This window comes from Talpa occidentalis, unplaced genomic scaffold, assembly GCF_014898055.3.
Source record: "Talpa occidentalis isolate TD23 unplaced genomic scaffold, MPIMG_talOcc4v2.1 talOcc4.6, whole genome shotgun sequence".
Taxonomy (NCBI): Eukaryota; Metazoa; Chordata; class Mammalia; order Eulipotyphla; family Talpidae; genus Talpa; species Talpa occidentalis.
Genome location: NW_023604972.1, coordinates 130,827,109 through 130,849,102, shown reverse-complemented (window position 1 = coordinate 130,849,102; position 21,994 = coordinate 130,827,109). Strand labels below are relative to the sequence as shown.

The window sequence follows — 21,994 nt, the reverse complement described above, 5'->3', positions numbered from 1 at the left end:
CATAGAATATATAAAAGGGAATATAGGTGAAACACTACGTGATTTGCACATCAAAGACATCTTTACAGATACATCACCCAAAGCAGTGATAGTGAAGGCAAAGAAAAACAGCTGGGACTACATCAAATTAAAGAGCTTCTGCACAGCAAAAGAGACAATAACAAAAACAAAGAGAAACCCCACCAACTGGGAGAACATTTTTGCACACAACACTAATGATAAAGGACTGATCACAAAAATCTGCAAAGAGCTGATGAGACTCAGCAACAACAAAGAAAATAACCCAGTCAAAAAATGGGCAGAAGAGCTAAAAAGAAACTTCTCTGAAGAGGAAATGCAAATGGCCAACAGGCATATGAAAAATGTTCAACATCACTTGTAATCAGGGAAATGCAAATCAAAACTACCATGAGATACCATCTTACACCAGTGAGAATGGCACATATTAAAAAAACTAGCAACAACAAATGTTGGCGAGGTTGTGGAGAAAAAGGAACTCTCCTGCACTGTTGGTGGGAGTGCAAACTGGTCCAACCACTATGGAGAGCTGTGTGGAGATTTCTTGACCTACTAAACATAGAGCTTCCATAGGATCCAGCAATTCCACTCCTAGGTATTTACCCAAAGGACACAGAAACATCCATTCCAAAGAGCACCTGCACACCTATGTTTATAGCAGCACTGTTTACAATAGCTAAGCTTTGGAAACAGCCCAAATGCCCAAAAATAGATGACTGGATCAAGAAGATGTGGTACATATATACCATGGAATATTACTCAGCATTCAAAAAAGATAAACACATGCAATTTGCAGCAAAATGGATGGCACTGGAAGGGATCATGCTCAGTGAAATAAGCCAAAAAGAAAAAGAAAAATACCGGATGGTCTCACTCATAGCAGGACTCTAGAAAACTTAAATAAGGGACCAGGAAAATGAATATCTATGAGAAAGTGAAAATCATAATCAACAAACAACTATGAACCAGAGACACTTTTGGGGGGTGGGGGGTGGGAGGGGAGGGATTGGGGTCAGAATGGGGGGGTTGCAATTGTATGGGGAATATAAAAATAAAATTTATTATAAAAAAATAAAAACCTAATATGCATTCTCAAAAAGACAAAAAAAATAGAAATCCAATCCCAAATATGAAATGATTCATAAACATATCACAATAATTTAATAATTGTAGAAGGAGGGATACAACCAATAATTTACAAAAAAGAAAATGAAAAATAAATGGAATATGTACTTCCTGAGAAAAACTCTACTCATTATTTATCACATACCTTTAACAAATACTATTATTTTTCAAGGTGAATAGATGAGTCAAAGTAGAATAAATTATGACTGGGGTCCCAAAATTAAAAAAAACACTGATGGATACTCTACGGACACATCCTTGAACACATAGCCCTATCTTTTTTTTTTTTTTTTTTTTTTTTTTTTATAGAGGCATGCTTTATTTATTTGTTTGCTGGTTTTGTTTTGTTTGTTTTTTGTTTATACATGCACTGGGTACAGTCAGAAGCGCGGGAGGGCGAGAGAATTCACCAGAGCCAGAGCGGGGAGCAGAGCAGGCAGAAGGACCGAAGCACACTGCTGAGGGGAGCAGCGGGTGGCAGGAGAGGTCTGCGCGCCATGTGGGACCCTCCTCTGGTGGCCGGGGAGCAGCCGGGGATCGAACCGGCGCCGCAGAGGCCGCGCGCAGCTTCGCAACCCAGCGCTCAACCGCTGCGCCACCGGGGAGGCCCACATAGCCCTATCTTAACAATGACTAAGTTACCCCCGTGAAGGCAGAGGGTGCATGGACAACTCCTGTGGCATTGTGTGAATCTGAGCAAGGAGGAAAAAGGCAAAATGACATTTCAACTACCTATACTACATTTTCACAAAAGGAAAGCAAATAAATAAAGTGCCATGATACGGATAAAAAAAGCATATTTTTATTTTATTTCTACCTCATTTCCTTACTCATCCTAAATCCATCCATCCGTCCATCCATTCATCCTCTCTCTCTCTCTCTCTTTCTCTCTTATCTATCCATCCACCCACACATCCATCTATCTTTTCTTAGTGACTATGAGTCAACAATTATTTGATGACACTGTGAGTAGTAGAAGAGGAGAGGGAGGGTCTTGGCTGGTAAACTCATCAGAAAAAAACAAAAACAAAAACAAAACACTAGCATATTTTTTATCTGAAGTAAAAAAACCTTTAAACCAAATCACTACAATTGAAAGTGACATGTTCCCATTTTAAGGACAAGACTACTTATCTTCTAGATTCTCTGCCTTCTTGCTAATCATGCTACATCTCCACCCTTCTCATTTAGGGTACTAGGATGCTAGCAGGTGTGGCTGGAGAAATGTTAGTAAGCCAAGGCTGAAATTTGGCTGGGAGGAGAAAGGGAATCCTCCTGGGAATAAAAGTGTGTCCCAGTTGCATCAGGGAAAGTGGTAATTGACTCAGGAGGGCACATCCACTAGAGGACATTGGAGGCTTTATCTGCAACTGTTTTCTCAGAATGCACTTAATGTGCTGTGTGCTAGGTTGCTTAGGGATGGGAGAAGCCACTAAATGGTCTCTGGAAGTCCTGCGGCTAAAAACAGAATGTTAAATGGTTATGCTCTGTAGAGAAATTCAGCATATTACAACACCAGCTGTGAGATCTCATTTGAAGGACAAAAATAAACTATGGGGATATCAAATACTATAGATCTGACAATGGCAAAGTAATACAAAATAAATGTAAGGTCGTTTGTGTTTTCCCATTACATCAAATTAAGTAACTGCATCTCACTCCCCAGGACTGAGAAATTTGAATGAGAAGTGCTCCAAAGACACCTTTGTAACAATTACATAGATAAATTTGAAAGCCTCCCTATGTTGAGTTCAATGCAATGTAAACTTAAAGTAGATAACCTTTTACATAACCCCAATAGCCTCAAGGTAAAACAGTATTTCTCTATGTTGTTATTTAAGTGTTTTTGCTTAAAAATCTTTTAAAAACTTATACCTGATATGACTTTCATTTTGAGAAGTAGAAAAGGATATTGCAAGGTAATAATAAAAAGCAATAAAACTAAGGAAAAATATCTTCACAATGTTGTAACAAGGTGTAAATAAGAATAGATAGAATCTTTTGTTGACTATGATTAAAAAGGTAATTTTCAGTGCTGTACTTTCATTTTTTCAAAAAGAATATTATTCAAGTCCATTCACTTTGGGAGAATAGAAGTATCTTCGAAAGAAGAAGATATATAACTAAAGAAGAAAACTTGGAGAGAAACAGGAGTGATAGATGTTCTTTTTAGATATTCTTGATAGCAAATTATCAATAAAATTATATGGATTTTGAAATTTAAAAGGCACATTAAATATGATTTTTGAATCCTTCAAACAGAGATACAACTATATATATATATATATATATATTATAAATGATCTCTTTCCCTGCAAAAATCTGTAAGACTTACAAATGCACTTGACAAACAGACTTAAGCCTAGGAATTAGGTTGGCAAATCTCCTTGCATCAAATAAAACCTAGTCTCTCCAGAGGCAGAATAAAGATTAAGAAGCAGAAAAGACTTACCTTGTAGACTAATGATAATTTTGTATTGAGGGATTAGGTTATACCTTTATACTACAAAACGAATGAACAGAGTTATTGTATGTGTAGTTTCCTGGTGTAAGCTTATATTCAAAGACTGATATTATGGCTATAGTTTATTTGCTGTATATATTTGGTTAAGAAGTCAAAATTATACATAGATTCTTGATGCTAAAATTAAAAGTTGACCCATCACATCTTACAGAGAGGGTGGTTATAGGAAAAACTAGACTTTGTCATACTTCTGTTGTTTTAGAGTAATACAATTTTAAGATGCTGTAACTTCAAAATAATTTATTGTTGTCAATAACAAAACTGTGTTAGTGACAATATATTAGTAATGAAACAAATGATATAATTATCAAACATTCATATTTACAATATATACCTTGGTGTATATATTGCAACAGAGAGAAGTTGGGGAGAGAGAGACTTGTGATTTCAAGTGTGCATGGAAATAGTTATTTCAAGATTTTGTTGAGAAAGAGCAAGTGACTGGAGGAAGTGACTAGAAGTAGATGATAGGAACCAGAAGACATAGCAAAATGCCACAATATTGAGGAGCAGAGAAATACTCAAGGACACTGATGCCATCTCACAATTCGGCTTCAGAGTCCAGTCAGCTGGACTCAGTTCAGATATTCACCAATTTTGTCAGCAATATCCAAAGAACTATAGTCGTGAATCAGCCAGACACATGCCTTCTTCTCTCTATCAGGTCTTATCAGGGTGTTGACCTTGGCCATGCCAATGTCAGAGAGCTTCACCTCAGCCTGTTTGAGCTGGTACTTGTTGATCTTCACCTCTACAGTCAACCCAAGTGTGTTAATGTCTTCTATCTTCTTCATGGCTGATTTAGTAGTTAGGGGAACTTGGCAATGACATAGTGGCCAAGCTTGTTTCTTATGGGGGCACTCTTCTGAGGATATTTGGGTTATAATCAGAGCTGCAGTGTTTTGGACCCTTAGAAAGTGGGCAATATCTCTTTTTCTGTGTGGTGGTAGCCACTTTCAGCACTTACTTTCTTGACCTTTACAATTTTTGCTTTGACTTTGACTTTGGAAAGGGCAGATTTCCAAGGCTAAGTTTAATATTTAGCTGCACATTAAAAAAAATGTTTCTTTATTTTTAATTGAAGTATTATTTGGAAACCCTCTTCAGGTATTATCATCAGAGTATACCCACCACCAACTCACCCACAGTCCACCGCGTGTTAACTCAGTAAGGTTTGAAAGAAAGATTGAGTACTTAGGATTCAGGTCTTTTCCTTCCATATTATCCCTTTCAGAAAGTTGCTAAGCTGCTCTTTCACTGCACCCTCTTTGCCCCATACTTTGGTATTAGCTTGTACTTTGAGAACATAGTGTTTTCAGGAAAAAGACTGGTCAGTATAGGGGAGTAACAGGAAAACCAAGTGCCAGAATAAAAAGGGGAAAGTTGGTTGAAATGGTAACTGGCATGAAAAGAGACAACGGTGTCTTTTCCACTCTAACCCTCAGACATTTCAGAAGGGATCTTGGTTCTGCTTTGTGCATAGCACAGGGTTCTGAACCAATTATAATTAAATTTTAAAGAATCAATGTCTGTACCATATCAGTGACTGGGAGCAGCATCTTGATGATAATTGGGTTATTACTGAACAGGGCCTTTCTTCATGGCTTCATGTATACCCCAACTATTTAATGAGACAGTGCCCAAATAGCTCTTAATTTAGAAAATGCAGGTCTGAGTAAAGTTAAAGCATAATTTTTAATGACACTTTCACTGAAAACAAAAAGTCTAAAAATTAAAGTAAATATCTGTTTACTGACACTAGAGAACTGCTGAAGCAAGATTACCAGGAAGAGTTAAAATTCTAGACAGAGGGAATATGTGGGGTGGTTGATGGCAATGATCTTGTTTTTACCAGGAACTAACAAGAGGCTGAAACTCCAGACTGTGGACAGAGTAACTCAGATAGTTTTTAGATGTCTCCAGAGCCTGCAATCCAATTAGGAAATGGGGGGTCTCAAACACATGGTTAATTTTCCCTAAAGACATTTGTTAAATGCAAAGTTGAATTGGAAGTTAAATTGAAGTTTACCAGAAAGCTAAGACTCTAAGCTGAAAAGCTCTGAAAGATAAAATAGAGCTTTATGATTCTGCCGTCTTTTGGTATTGAATAGACCATGATTAAAGGTAGGAACAGGATGGGTGTTAAACATTCTAGAAGGCCACACCCTGGGGACAGGGACAAATCAGAGATAGACCTAATGTGAACAAAACTGCAAGTCATCACAATGCTTACTGGATTCATTTAATAATCCCTCTCTCTGTTACCAGAGAATATAGTGTATATTCTCTGGAGAAAGTTATCTCCCTTTGAGCCTCTTCTAGATTTATATATTTTATGTGTTATCCAATCAAAACTTACTGACATATCAAGAAATAAGACCATATGACCCAGTCTTGTGTCTCCATTTCTCCATCTATCATCTTCTCAACAATCAAGTAAACAAATAAATGTATTTAGTCCAGATAGCAGAGTTAGATTGCGGAGTTAGTTGGCAATAATTGTGCAATCTAAATCAAGATTAATATGTTCAAGAAAATAGAGAAAATGTAGAAAACATAAAAGGATAGAAAACTTTACCAGAGATTTACATCTCTATATTAAGAAAAAAAAGTGGCTATTAACCAAAGCAGTGAATGTTTGCATCACATTTTCTCTGAATAGATGTATTTGCTTTCCTAGAAATCTTGTTTCCTTGAGCAGGATATTAGCTCCATGCTGCTGTTTTCTACCATTATATTCCAAGCATATGTCAGAGTGAATAATAAGAAAATAGTTCCCAAATAAAGAAACTTTTATATAAACAAGATGGAACATTCAAGACAGCACTTTTTTTCTTGCAATGCTCAGATAAATTAGCAGATTCCAAGTTAATGAGGGATAGAACATATGGCAGGAAAGATCTAATGAGGATGGGGAAGATCTGAAAAAAACATGAATATTGTCTTCAAGTTAATTACTTAACAAGCAAATCCGGTGGTAAGTAGAATCATCACCATGAGATAAATGGGGGAGGGACATCTTAGTTGGGATGAGGATTTAAGCCAGCTTGTGTAATTCCAGACATAAACACTATCAAGATTTCCATTTCTGGGATAACTTCAATATTCTTATATTACTAGAAGATAGATAATATAATATGGGATAATTTCATTAATATAGAAATGTGGTTTTTACCAATTTTTGTGGTGGGAATTAGTCCAGTGAAGTATCAAGAAATGTGAAAGAATTGAAACCTTACCAAATTCACAAGATTAATCTGTCCCAAATTTACGGATGTTGACAGATGACAAAAGGTTCCTGGGTCAGACAAAAGGAAGTTTTATTCATGTCACAGCCGGAAGCATAAACTCTGACTAGCTAGCATTATTTCCCCTTGACCTCTGAGTAAATAAGAGTGCTGTGGAAGAGCCTGGCACATGATGTACACACAGTGAATGCATTTTTGTAGCAGCTGAGAAATCAGGGGTGCAGACAGCATGGATGCTTTATCATCTTTGCAAGCAAACATGTCAAATTCTGTGCCAAAGAGAGTCATTATCCTCACCACACTAGACAATAAATGAGTATGTCCTTTGTTCCTGGGGAGACACTATCTCTATCTTCCAAGGATGATAGTTCTATGAACGTCCTAGGAAAGATAGTCTGGAACAAAAGAGAAGTTAATGCTCTGTTTGCAAAACATGAAAACAGTCAAGAGACCCATTGGGAATGGTTTCCTGACATAAACATCCCTAGAGGAAAGGCATAAACATTTGAAGTGGGGCTGGTATTGTTATCCACCAAGGAGAAACTATTGATGATCTTATTTTTAATAATTTTTAATAATTAAAACTAAAGATGAGTAATGCCACCACACTTGCCCCTGTGACCCAGTATGTATATAGCAACCAGATTGCTCTTTCCAAATTCAAACTATTTCACTCCCCTTCTTAAATAGTTTGGTCAATTTTTTTTAATGGAAAAAAAACCTTAAAAAAATAAACAATTCTCATGGTTTACAGAAGTCTGTGAGGACTAAAATTTGGGTCACTAGTCAACTTAAAAATTTTTATCCCACTTTCAAGAGTTATTTTGAAAGACATTCCACTTTCAATACATTTTTGAAGAAATGGAAATTTATCCATTTCCTTGATCTCACTATGCTACACGTCTCCACCTTAGGGTGTTTAGCTTCCTGCCTAAAACTTTTATTCCTTCCCTCTTTTTTATTTTTTTTTTTTTTGACTAAATGTCACTGAGGATTCAGTTATCAGTTTAGCTATCTCTCACATCAGGAAATAATCCTACTTCCCACTCCAGAACTGGAGGACCCCTTCAATGTCTTTGTTGAAGCACATGCTTTTTCTTTGTAACACTAAGCTGTAATTGTTTTATCATGCTAGAAATCTTTGAAAGCAAGAACTGCCTATACTTGTGATGAGATCATCACTTGTAGAAACTGACATAGGTAATATTTAAGTACACACTTGTTGAAGCAATAAGTGAGTGTCTATTTTGTGCCAGGAAATATGCTAAGCTTGTAAAATATGCTGAACTCATCCAGAAATTAAGAGACAATAATACTTGGCATCAGACTTGAAACATATTATCAGGATGCCACTCTTGAGTCAGAAATAAGTGATTACACAATACTGTTTTTACTTTCTACAGGATTCACTATTTGTACCCACAGTTATCTACTCTTCTGAATTTGATGTATATCTTTGCCAAGTATATGTTTGATTTGAACATGTTTAATGATATTTTTAACTCTTTGGCATATGGTAAAGAAGACATAACATTGTTGAATGATTTTTTAAAAATATAAATGATTATTCATTGTTATTCTGCAACTTTCTGCATCACCCTCAAGTATACAGTTGAAATCTAGCCATAGAGACAAATATAAACCTACCTCATTCATTTTTAACTCCTGGGATATTTTCTATTTCATACAAGCACAGTGACATATTTATTCTAAGTTTGATCATCTTGTTTTGTTCCAACCTTTTGATAGTCAAAGCATAAGTGAAATGAATATTTTTGTATGGACATTTCCTAGTATGGGTATGACAATTACTTAGGCAAATCCTTAGAAGCAGCTACTGAGAGTCAATTCTTCATGGGTCTTTTAAGTTGTCGCAGGTTTTGTGAAAATTAGTACTAATCTTCCTTTCATTCTGGATGATTTTTCAAGGTAGTAGAGAAAACAGCTTTAGACAAAAGAGTCTCTCCTGCCACAGCAGAACACAGGTTTGTTTATCATCTCATATAATAAATACTGAGCAATGTTCAATCTGATATTCTTGGAGTCCATATAGAATACTGGGATTTCTCTAAGGTTCCTTTGCTGTGATGCAAACCCACCACATGCACAGCCCCCTGAGTCACCCCATATGATACCCTAGAGTCTTTGAGAGGAGCGGAACTCAAAGATAAAAGGAACTTTATCCTGCTTACCTTGTCATGAGAAATTAAGTCATTCTTCTTTCACCCAAGAGTATAAAGTCACTCACTTAAGTAGCTACCCTCCCTTAATTCCTGCTAGACTACTGTTTCTAATGTAGAGAAGTTTGACAATAGAAAAATATATTTTCTTCAACATTTTATGCAAATGGTTTTTGTGACACAACATGTATTCCTTTTTGAACCAGGTTCTAGTTTAAATCTAATTATCATTGCATTTTAAAAGTATTCTATCTTTTTTATACACTAAGTTTAATTTTTAACTATATTCCTGCTTGAAAAAAAAAACTTCTTTTTATTTTTGTAGTTTCACTGCTTTAGTCTGACATATCCAAGTACGTATTTAATTTTAAACTTGGCCTTTGGTGTTTCTTTTCTTTGGTGTTTTTGCAAAGTTGTCATTCATTTTTACCTACAGATATTGATTTTTGCTATAATTTCTTTTGATTTCTTCCAAATATTTTATACTCCCTATATTTTATACTCCCTATTTATTAAGTGCTCCTAAACTTGTTCTGCATTTTGGTGCCTTGGTTTTGTTTCTCTATGTTCCACATACTTGTGAAATCTACCAGTATTTGCTTTCTCTTTCCTCCTTATTTCACTTAGCACACCTCTCCAGGTCCATTCATGTTGTTGTGATTGCCAAGAGTTTACATTTTCCTTGAAAAAAAAAAAATCCAGTGAAATATAAGTATGGGTGTAATTCCTTGATATATGGGAAAATAGAATTCCTTTTGACATATTTAATATATTTAATAAACTAAATATATCTCAGATTGTAAAGTGAGCTGTTCAGATGTGAATGCATGCACGATAGTCAATGAAATACAGTGTGTCATACACAAACATGCCTTTGCCATCAGTAGAGCTGTCTTAGGAAGTTAAAATGAGAGCAAACCAAGCTTTGTATTTTCACATAAACCTTATTGAGACTACATGTGAACTATGGAATTGTTGCTATATTAACTTAAAGAAACTTAGTTATAATGAAGATATGTCATACTGGGTCATCATTTCATGGTATTATTTTTCCTGTGCATGAAAATGTTTTTCCACGAACATTAAAAAAAAGAAACTAAATTTTATTACAGCATGGATGTATTTGTTTCATGTGATTCTGAGGTGCATTGACGCTTCAATAATAACACCTTCAGATAAAGGTGATCAAAGATAGTTAAAGAAGAAAGGTGATGCTAATCAGAATGTTGCACATGTTCAATCTTAATGCTGCTGGTACATATAGAAGAGTGATTTGTACTTAACCTTGAGGAATCTACTCTGGGATGGATCTTCTCTGGCAACAAAATTATGGTTTCCTTTTTTTCTACACGATACAGAAGCTTAAGCAAAAACTAATTCAAAAATTTCCACAATACCCTGCAATTATGCATATTTATCTAGCCATATTCTGTGAAATATTCATAATAACAAGGGGAAATATAATTTGTACAGCACATCTTGATAGTTTTGCTAATGCAAGATGATTTCAAACATTGCATTTCTTTTTCTAACTATCCCTAGGACATATTTTTCATTTCCCCTCATTTAAATTTTTCAACCTCCTAGCAGCTGCCCTCATAAACATATTTGTCAGCTAAGATTTCTCTTAAAATTTGCCCAAGAGCACATTACATGTACATTTCTTGTTTAAAGGGATGCTTCTGAATAAATTCAATGAAAGTTATTTGTACATATGGCTCAATTTTAAATACAAGCTATTCACAGATCATAATATGTTAACATCAAACTGACTTTGAATGCTGATTTGCAAGCTGTTCACAGGGATATAAGTATAAAGCAAAACTACTCAGGCCTAATCCATATCAAGACAAACCAGGTAGCATCACATAAACAAACAAAAAATATGTATTTATGTTCACCTTCATTGTCCTTTAGAGTGAAGTTTGGGTTCATAGACAGGCGTTCATCAAGAAAGAAGTTAAACCTTGCTCCATTGGCAAAATCATCTTTATCAGTGGCACTGATGGTATGAATAACCTAAAGAAAAGCAAATATTTAGTAGTTAATTTGGCTGAGTCCCTTGACTTTAATAATAACATTTTCAATTGTACACATATAAGTTTTAAAAGATCACTCTTTCTACCTTGAGTGTTTTCAAATTCATCAAGTAAAAGCAGCAATTTACTTGCTCGTCTTTGCATTAGATTCTAGAAAACATTATGACATAATTTATAATCATTCCATTTATTTTCTAGCATGACACAAACATTTAAAAATGTTTGTCTTTATCACCCACAGTGCCTTGGGGCCAATTAGCTGTAAGACTTTGTGTGAACACCTGTTTGGGGAGACATGAAGTATTGTTTGTACAAATACAAATATCCCAGTGCTGATGTAGAACAGGCTTGCAATATATGTTGGTCTCAGTCAGGAAATGCAAAAGCAGTGAAATCTTAAGTCTCTCTGCTGTTGCAAGAGACCTTTGAGATCACGATCCAGCCCCGGTACTGTAAAGATGAGAAATCTCAGTCCCTGAAGGATGGTGACGTGCTTCAAATTTGTAAGAGGGGAACAGACAAAACCAGATACCTCAGAGTTTTATTGTATATACCTCATCCCTAGTGGTTAAGAGAAGCAATTCCAAAATCTGGACTTTATGCACAATAAGCAGCAGAAAAAGTTAGAATATATAAATAAAAGATTCTAGGTTTCCTAAGAGCAGAATATAAATTCCAAAAGCTATAGTCATTATACTCTTAATACACACACACACACACACACACACACACACACACACAAATGAACTAGCAGGACAATACTTCCCTTGTTCAAAATTAGTATCCTAATCTTCCCAGCTCCTACTTAGAGAAATTAAAAACAGGGGAAAAAGAGAACCATAAAAAAAAAAGTTTCCTTCTGTGACATATAGTGTGTCCATTTCAAGACTGATAGGATTTTGAGGAATATTTTACTCAACTCTGGCCCATTTAAATATCTCACAAGTGAAAAAATCCACCAAAATATAACAAAGTTAAAGCGTAAATTTTAGACTCTCCACTACTGAGTCCGTTCACTGTTGGGAGCTGAGGAGCAGAGCAGAACTGAGAACAGAGCCAGGACAGCCTGTTTTTTCATGAAATGCGAGTGAAGACAGCCCTTTAGGATAAGCGATTCCCACCACATCTTCCCAAAGCTCATTCCTTTCACACCTTAACATTTGCTTCCTGAGCAAGAGATCCTATGTGAAGCAGCCCAGACCCCCCCACCTCCCAGCATCCATCTCTCATCCCCTGTATTTCCTGCCATATTATTTATTTGTGAATTGAACATTTGCTTGTTGTTTGGCTTCTTTTCAATTTGAACCACAGCTAGTCTCTTATAGGTATTCTTTTTTTCTACTTATTACTGGCTTTTGACTGCTTGTGGTATAATGACTTGATGGATGATCAAAAGCAGCCTGACAATTTTTTTCAAGTGTTTGAAACTTCCCAGAGTTGAAGGTGCTGGGACTGAAGACCATGTCTGCATCCCCTTCATGTCAGCTCCTTAGCGTAATGTGGAAATTAAAATATCAAAATTTGAGGGCCTCCCCGGTGGCGCAGTGGGTTGAACGCCAGGCTGTGAAGCTGTCTGCAGCCTCTGCAGTGCAGGTTCAATTCCCGGCCAGCCAGGGAGAAACCCACATGACGCGGCAGACCTCTCCTGTCTCACCCACTGCTCCCTCAGCAGTGTCTTCCATCCGTCTGCCTGTTCTGCTCCCTGCTCTGTCTCTGGTGAATTCTCTCACCCTCCCGTGCCTCTGACCTGTATCCCAGTTCTTGTATAATTAAATAAATCTTTAAAAAAAATCAAAATTTGAAGGTTGTTTGTGAGGTGAGATAAAAATAAACCACTTTCTTTTGGAAAATAAATGCTCTCCCTCCTACACTTCATGCATTTTGGTTCTCAAATTGTAATCCTATTTCTTATGGTACCTCGTAATTTACTGACGTAGCTGCAGATTCACTCTTTATCCTGGAATGCAATTTTGGAGGAAAACAATTCATTCACATCAACTAAATTATTTTAAGTTTCCCATTATTATGCCATTAAGACAAGTGTTTTCTTCTCATTTCAAATTTATTTTATAAGTCATTTTAAATTTTCTTGATATTTTTACAAATAATAGTATTCCTTTGTTAATATCAGGTATGATTCATTTTACATTGTGTTTGGTGATTTTCTGTTCTTAATAGTAACATTTCCATTTTTATACAAGTTAGTTCAAATCTGAATTTATCAGGAAGCTCACTTGTGACAATATTTTCCTCAAAAAGAGTTCTCACTCACAATGTGTTGATTATATTTAGTTTAACAATGAGTCATTTACTTGAATTGTTGTGAAATTGTTGGTTACACATCTTACTTAATTTTTTCATAACTTTTCTAAGATGTGTTTGCAAATACCTTGTGTTTGGTCTGATTTTATCCAGAACTTTGAGATACTGTCTGCATCCTAGACGACATTTAATTTTTTCAGGTTTATTAATCACTCTTCTTTTTCAACAGGATGATTGACAAAAAAAGAATTTCCATGTACTGTTTCCTCAGAATTTTATTAGAAAATATAGCTAAGAAGTTAACATATTAAAGATTTAAATTTAGAAGATTTAAATTTCCGGCATAAATCTAGATATTTGCCATGTCTCCATCATCAGCATTTTCTACCCTTTTTCAAAGGTTATGATTTATCCACATGGTGCTGACTAAGCACTTTGTAAGCTGTGGGCTTGCTCTATTCAGTCCACAACTAATCATTTTTTAACTCTCGCCCTCTGACTGAACTTAGATGTTCTCTTGCACATGCACTATCATGACTAAGATGTTTTATTAGTTTTACAGATGTTTGCAAAATCACAGATTTATTTTATTCAAGGAGGGGAGTGTGAATTCAAATTGCTAGTTGGTATTTATAAGTGATAAACAAGACAGTCAGCAGAATATTTTGGTAATGTCCACAGATAAGGACTCACTTTGGGAAAAAAAATAGAATTTTTTAATCAAATAATTGTATCTTCTTTTTTTAAATGTGTTTTCCATAGTCGACTGCTTCTAGAGCACTTTATAGGGAACAACAGTCAGTTTTACAAATTTGGACAAATAACTTAGTCTTTGATAAATGAACTGACTAAATGTTTCAATAAATACGGAAGTTTTGTGAAATGCATTGTATCACTTTAAATTAATTAAGTTTGCTTTATAATATAATCTCAAATGGGGTCATACATTAACTTTATCATAATGCTAACTTTTGTTAGTTAAATGTGTTTGATTTCTGACTTGGTGTCAAATTTTTACTGATCTAATAAACTATTTTCATATAAAGTTTTATTGTAAATAACTGTGATAGGAGAAGCAGGTATCATACAAAATTTATTTTAAAATGTCATGTTTTCTAAGTTTACTTAAAAAATTGAGACATAGAGGGAAAATTCAATATGAGTAAAATAAAAAGCATTCTCTTTATTTTTCAAAAAGTATCAAAGTATAGACATATGTAAACTGTTTTTAAATTCATTCCACTTTGAGAAGGGGCATCAAATTTCATATGGACATGATTCTCTTTTTAATATTTTTTCATGCCAGATACTTTAGGATTTTGTTTTTAGAATAGAAAAATATATTAAGTCAGAGAACCATATTGTTTCAGTTTATTCAGATACATGAATTGACCTGAAATCTGAAGTTATATGTGATTTAAACCTCTGCTTTCATAAGAGACCAATCTCTTTGCCATAGCCACATGCTGTTCTATTTAGATACACAACATCCATAATAGAAATATCTGTAATTCTGAAAGTGATTGTCATAGAAAGCGGAACTGTCATACAGCTAGGCAATACAAATACACATCAGAAGACCTATTTCACAAATCATTATTTAAATAGAGTTCCTTATTCAACTCTGCATCAAAACACATGAAGTTTCTCCAGAAATGTTAGAAATGCCAGGTTAAATGAGCCAAAGACTGCAAAATTAAACAACAGGAAAATTCAGTCCATTTTCCCTATAATGAGTTACTCATACTCTTGACCACAGAGATTGCCAATGATTTATTTAAATATGGATCCAATAAATAATACTTTAAAGTGATTTTTATCCCCTCAATGAAAAGTTTGAGTTCATTTTGTTGAAGGGGTTGGAAACACATGTTCAAGCAACATGAAAGAATCCCATTATCTTATAGTGACATTTAAATCATACAATATTAAAGACAGCAATGATGCTAAATGTGAATTTAGCTTTTAAAAGGTAAAAGGAAGGAATAACATAGCAATATAAATTAGAATTCTGAGTGTAGTGATTGCAATCTGAAAACAATAACAGGTATAGGAAGATAAGAGATAAATTATATAAATGGTGAATGGGACCCAAAAAGAAAAAAAAATGCTTATCAGAAATGTAGCCCTGTCTATAAAAATGCAGTGACTTTTCTGTGAGGAGAATAAGGTAACTACATTTAAACCACATTTAAAGGAATTTGAGACTTATCTAGTCATAAACTCTTACACTATTAGGTTTCTGAAGAGACCAGGAATTCTGACAATTTTTTTTTTTATTTGTTTCAGAGAAGAAAGCACTTACTGCCACACAAATCACTTTAGAAGTTCTAGAAAGTCTAGGTGGTCAGCAGAGAGGGTGAAACAGAAAGCTAGGAGAGAGACTTTGAAAGGTGAGCATGGCTCCATGAGGATGCTGGGTTCCACTTTCTCAGGAGTGAGAAATGGACACTATGAGAAGTCAAAGGAAAAAGTTAAGGTCACAGACCAATCACAAGAGACTTCAATCTGGAAAACTGACACTAACATTTTGGATTGGGAGAGGCTCACATCTGCAGGAGAAGCTTCAGCTGATTCAAGAGCAAGAATATCATTTTGCCCAGATTTTCAGCAATTTTGGCTACATGGATGGCAATGAAATCACTAGCTGCTCTGCTCCTGATACAAGAGCACAATTTATCCTTGAGGGTTAGAAATTTCTCTGAGGCAAAACCTCTCTCTCTCTCTCTCTCCCTACACACACATACACACACACACAAACACACACAAAAGCACACAATCACATATCTATACAATTAATTTTAAAGTAATAAGTTATTTGAAAAGAAAATACCTAAAAAGTTACTGATGCAATAATTAACATATGTATAGGCTTTTTATCCTTTGTATCACATTTCAAATGACCCATTTTGAACTCTGAATAATCTACAAACCAAATAAACAAAAACTGAGTGAGGAGAGGATCAAAGTTTACTAGAGGTAATTTATACATCAAGTTATACTTATGAAGAATTGTTTATTTCTACATATTTTTCTCTTTTAATGAGATGTTAAATAGTATATTTTTATTTTTTAATTGCTTGTGATATAAAATTAGAAGAAATGCATTTCTATTTAACATATATTAGCAAAAGAGTTAGAGTCATTCACAAAATCTACTAGTGAATGTTATTATTATTAATGGATGTCAAAAATTAGCAAAAGCTAATGTTCACCTACTAAAATAAATTTTGTTTTTTCCTTTTCATTTTAAAATATTTTTTGTTGGATTATCTTCAACAATTTTGTACTTGTGACAAAACAATTGGAGACTTAACTATTTCTGTCATTTTAAGCTTTGTTCATTTTGAACCATTGTTGGTAAGTATATAAAAATTTCAAATTGTTATTTCTACTTCTTACACTGATTGCTTTTATCAAATGTACCTCTTTATAGCTAGTAATTTTTTTCTTTGATAAATTGTGTGTGTCTGTGTATATGAACAAATATTGTGTTTGTAATTTTGTAAGTATGGATACAGTAATTATACTTAGCCATATATTTTCTTTAATTTTTTTCTTAATTTTATTTATAACTGCCTCTTATAAACAACATTTAATTGATTTTTTTCTTATCTATTTTGACAACAGGGATCTTTTAATAAGGGTAATTTAGGTGATTTTTATCCTTAATACTAATATATACTTGATTGAATTCACATCATTTTAATTTGATTACCATTTTCCAACTATTTTATATTTATTTGGTCTTATCTCTTGATTTTAAAAAATATTAAAATTTTGTATATTCAAATTTTTATCTTTTATCTAACCTATGTCGGGTTAAAAAACAAAAGCAAAATGTAAAAGTAAATATGAATATTTATCATCTCATGATTCTGTGGAAACTTGAATTGCTGAGAAAAGTCCTGCAGTTCTCAGGTCTACAGCTTAAAGCAACCAAGAGCTGCCAACACTGTATTCTTGAATGATCTGCCTGCCTTGCGCTGCAGCAATGCAGCCCCGGCCAGTGACACCACGATTAGCCTTATGAGCCCCTGCAAAGACCAGCTAAGTCATGAGCAGACATCTGACCTACAGAAACTGTGAAATGATAAGTGAGTATTGTTTTTAAGCTGCTAAATTTGTATAAATTGTACTGCAGCAGAGGGGACGAATGTACTACTCCTTCCATGCTCCCACTCAATTCATGCTCCTTGGTCAGGATGACCTTCCTTCAGATATGCCAGACTAACTACCTGACAAATTACATCCACACATATGTTCCATGTCTCAAAGCTTTCAGAGTCAGAGGTCAGAAGACTTCATGAGGTCAGATGACTTCACTGTTTCCTCATCACTTACTACAGGGCTGCCCAGGAGGCGTTCAAAACAATAATATTGGTAGGATGAATGCATGCATACAAGAGCTCATTTTTTTTATTACATGTGGGATCCTGGAAAATTGTATTTTTTTAAAGATTTATTTATTTATGCATAGAAGAGCTGGGGTACAGGCCAGAGATGCGGGGGTTGAGAGGATCCACCAGGGACAGAGTGGGGAACAGAACAAGCCGATTGACTGAAATACACTGCTGGGGGTAGCGGTGGGTGAGACAGGAGAGGTCTGCCTCGCCAAAATTGTATTTTGTATGATTCTCAAAAAAATCTATTTCATCCTAAAAATAAGCCTTATAAAATTATTTTCATTGAGCATGAAAATAACACTGGAGGATTTTGAGAATTATACAAAAGGATAATAGAAATGGGGCTACTTGAATTTCTTCTGTTTGAATGATAGAGAGGAAACAATTCACTTACCTGGCCAGGCTTAGAATTTTCACAGACAACAATATCATATTCCCTGGCAAGTTCGGGTGGATTGTCATTGACATCCAAGACTCTAATACCCACTGTGACATGGCTCAGCAATGTAGGATTGTCTGCAAAACACACAGGGATGTATTTAGTGTTTCCATGCACACTTTAGAGGCTTGGTTTAAAACAAATCTCCTTAATGCTGTAGCTTGTCACTTGTTCCATATGCTATAGAAGGACTTTTGGCAAAAGACAACTTTATGAAGGCACTCTTTGCTAGAACTCATTAACTTACAGAAAAATGAAAAATGAACACCAAGGCATGGCATGAATGCTAAAATGATATTTTGTCATATCAAGGAAATTACATGTTATTCAGGAACTGGAGTGGGAGAAAGTTGTCAGAATTCATTGTATGCTGTCAGAGTCTAAGGGATGAACAATTGGTTTCATCATTAATCTAAGAAAAGTACAGCAGTTGGTAAAAAAATCACATCATCTTTAAAAGGTTCAATGTTTCAAATCTAAATAAATTTGGAGAAAATAAAAAATAAAGTTCTTTTTACAAAGGATTATTTTCTTCTGATAGAATACATGTAGCACGATATGTTAACTTAATTGAAGGAAAATAAAGATTAATTTAAATCTGAACTTAATGTGGGAATTCATATATTACCTGTACTCGACATAAAATATTATAGTCAAAACTTCAAAGTATATTTTAAATGAAATTTTCCCATTTCTTAATTAAGTTTACTAATTCTGAGTTGTAAAAAAAAGTGACTGTTTAGGCAATGGCATAAATGCAGAACTCATAATTTAAAAATTGAATCTTAGTAATGCTGTTTCTGTCATTTTCTGAAAAAAAAATCCAAATTTAAAATTACAACAGATTAATACATTTAAAATGAGACTAGTAAAAAAACAAAATTAGACAAATTTCTCAATTTACCAAAGTAGAAGGAGAGAAAAAGTCATAATATTAGGGAAACGGGTATTATAAATACAAATACAGAAGTTATTTAAAATGGAAAGAGGGTGAACTTGAAAGTGTCATAAGTGGCTCTAATAGAAATAAGAAATCTGAGTGGTAGAACAATATCTAAAGAAAATCAACTGTTATGTAAAAATATTTTTCCAAAGAGAAAAAACATCAGGTGTAGATATTTTATGTACGGTTCAAGAAATACATAATTTTAATCTAATACATCTTTCCACTAGAAAACAGAGCAAGGAGGACATACCCCACAATTTGTTTTTATTATCTCTAAAACTTTAATATTAATACCAGACACTCTTACTCAGGAAGGATGAAGTGTCAATAGTCTAAAAAAAGTAATAAAAAACTGACACTACAGTGTGTTAAAAAAAAATCCTTATTGATTTAGTTCTAGGAATACTTATTTAATTCAGCATTAATGAAAGGAATAAGGGAAAGAGAGAAGGAAGGTAGGAGAGGAAAAAAGGGCAGAAAATGCAAAAGAAGGAATGGAGGAATTGCTTTCAGCTTTTCACCATTGAGAATGATACTGGCTGTTGGCTTGTCATAGATGGCCTTTATGATGTTGAGGTATGTTCCTTGTATCCCCAGAATTTCAAGGGCTTTTATCATGAATGGGTGTTGCACTTTGTCGAAAGCTTTCTCAGCATCTATTGATATTATCATATGGTTTTTATATTTCTTTTTGTTGATGTGTTGGATAACGTTGATTGATTTTCGGATGTTAAACCATCCTTGTGCCCCTGGAATGAATCCAACTTGGTCATGGTGAATTATCTTATGGATACATTGTTGGATTCTGATAGCTAAAATTTTATTGAGGATTTTTGCATCAGTGTTCATTAGGGAGATTGGCCTGTAGTTTTCCTTTTTTGTGTTGTCCTTGTTCGGTTTTGGTATTAGTGTAATGTTGGCTTCATAAAACGTGTTTGGTATTCCATTAAGATCTGGAACAAGACAAGGATGTCCACTCTCACCATTGCTTTTCAATATAATACTGGAAGTCCTAGCCAGGGCAATAAGACAAGAGAAAGACATCCAAGGAATCCAAATAGGAAAAGAAGAAGTCAAACTATCACTATTTGCAGACGATATGATATTATACATAGAGAACCCCAAAAACTCCACAGAAAAGCTAATTCAACTCATCAATCAGTTCAGTAAAGTGGCAGGATACAAAATCAACACGCAAAAGTCAGTAGCCTTCCTATACACAAATAATAAATCTGAAGAAGAAGAAATCAAAAAGACCATCCCTTTTGTTATTGAAACAAAAAAAATCAAATATTTGGGAATAAATCTAACAAAAGAGGTAAAGGACCTATACAAAGAAAACTATAAAACACTGTTAAAAGAAATAGAAGAAGACACAAAGAAATGGAGAGACATCCCCTGCTCATGGATTGGAAGAATAAACATTATTAAAATGGCCATCCTTCCAAAAGCAATATACAGATTCAATGCTATTCCAATCAAAATTTCAATGTCATTCTTCAAAGAAATAGAACAATTATTGATGAAATTCATATGGAATCACCAAAAACCCCGAATAGCCAAAGCTCTCCTGAAAAAAAAAGAAGGGAATGGAGGCATCAGACTCCCAGACTTCAAACTATACTACAAAGCCATAATCATCAAAACTGCATGGTATTGGAACAAGAACAGACATACAGACCAATGGAATCAAATAGAAAATCCAGAAATAAACCCACAGATTTATGGTCAACTAATCTTTGACAAAGGAGCAAAGAATATGCATTGGAGCAAAGAAAGTTTGTTCAATAAATGGTGCTGGGAAAACTGGGTCGCTACATGCAAAAGAATGAAGCTTGACCACCGCCTCACACCATACACAAAAATCAACTCAAAATGGATTAAAGAACTAGACATAAGACCTGAAACCATAAAATATATAGAAGGAAATATAGGCGAAACACTACGTGATATGCACATCAAAGACATCTTTACAGACACATCACCCAAAGCAGTGATAGTGAAGGCAAAGATAAACAGCTGGGACTACATCAAATTAAAGAGCTTTTGCACAGCAAAAGAGACAATAACAAAAACAAAGAGAAACCCCACCAACTGGGAGAACATTTTTGCACCCAACACTAATGATAAAGGACTGATCACAAAAATCTGCAAAGAGCTGATGAGACTCAACAACAACAAAGAAAATAATCCAGTCAAAAAATGGGCAGAAGAGCTTAAAAGAAACATCTCTGAAGAGGAAATGCAAATGGCCAACAGGCATATGAAAAATGTTCAACATCACTTGTCATCAGGGAAATGCAAATCAAAACTACCATGAGATACCATCTTACACCAGTGAGAATGGCACATATTAAAAAAACTAGCAACAACAAATGTTGGCGAGGGTGTGGAGAAAAAGGAACTCTTCTGCACTGTTGGTGGGAGTGCAAACTGGTCCAACCACTGTGGAAAGCTGTATGGAGATTTCTGGACCTACTAAACATAGAGCTTCCATATGGTCCAGCAATTCCACTCCTAGGTATTTACCCAAAGGACACAGAAACATCAATTCCAAAGAACACCTGCACCCCTATGTTTATAGCAGCACTGTTTACAATAGCTAAGCTTTGGAAACAACCCAAATGCCCAAAAATAGATGACTGGATCAAGAAGATGTGGTACATATATACCATGGAATATTACTCAGCATTCAAAAAAGATAAACACATGCAATTTGCAGCAACATGGATGGCGCTGGAAGGGATCATGCTCAGCGAAATAAGCCAAAAAGAAAAAGAAAAATACCGGATGGTCTCACTCATAGC

General features: G+C 34.7%; 1 protein-coding gene across 9 annotated transcripts in view; it reads right to left on the bottom strand.

Moving 5' to 3' along the window:
- The window catches only part of CDH18 (cadherin 18), a 712,342-nt gene that overhangs the window by 15,336 nt on the left and 675,012 nt on the right, over window positions 1-21,994 (bottom strand). For all 9 annotated transcript variants that reach the window (XM_054688413.1, XM_054688412.1, XM_054688411.1 and 6 more), the window contains 2 exons: window positions 18,197-18,318; window positions 10,997-11,114 (listed from right to left, as the gene is read on the bottom strand). In XM_054688413.1, the coding sequence (XP_054544388.1) occupies window positions 10,997-11,114; window positions 18,197-18,318 (240 nt within the window). The remainder of the gene's footprint in view (window positions 1-10,996; window positions 11,115-18,196; window positions 18,319-21,994) is intronic.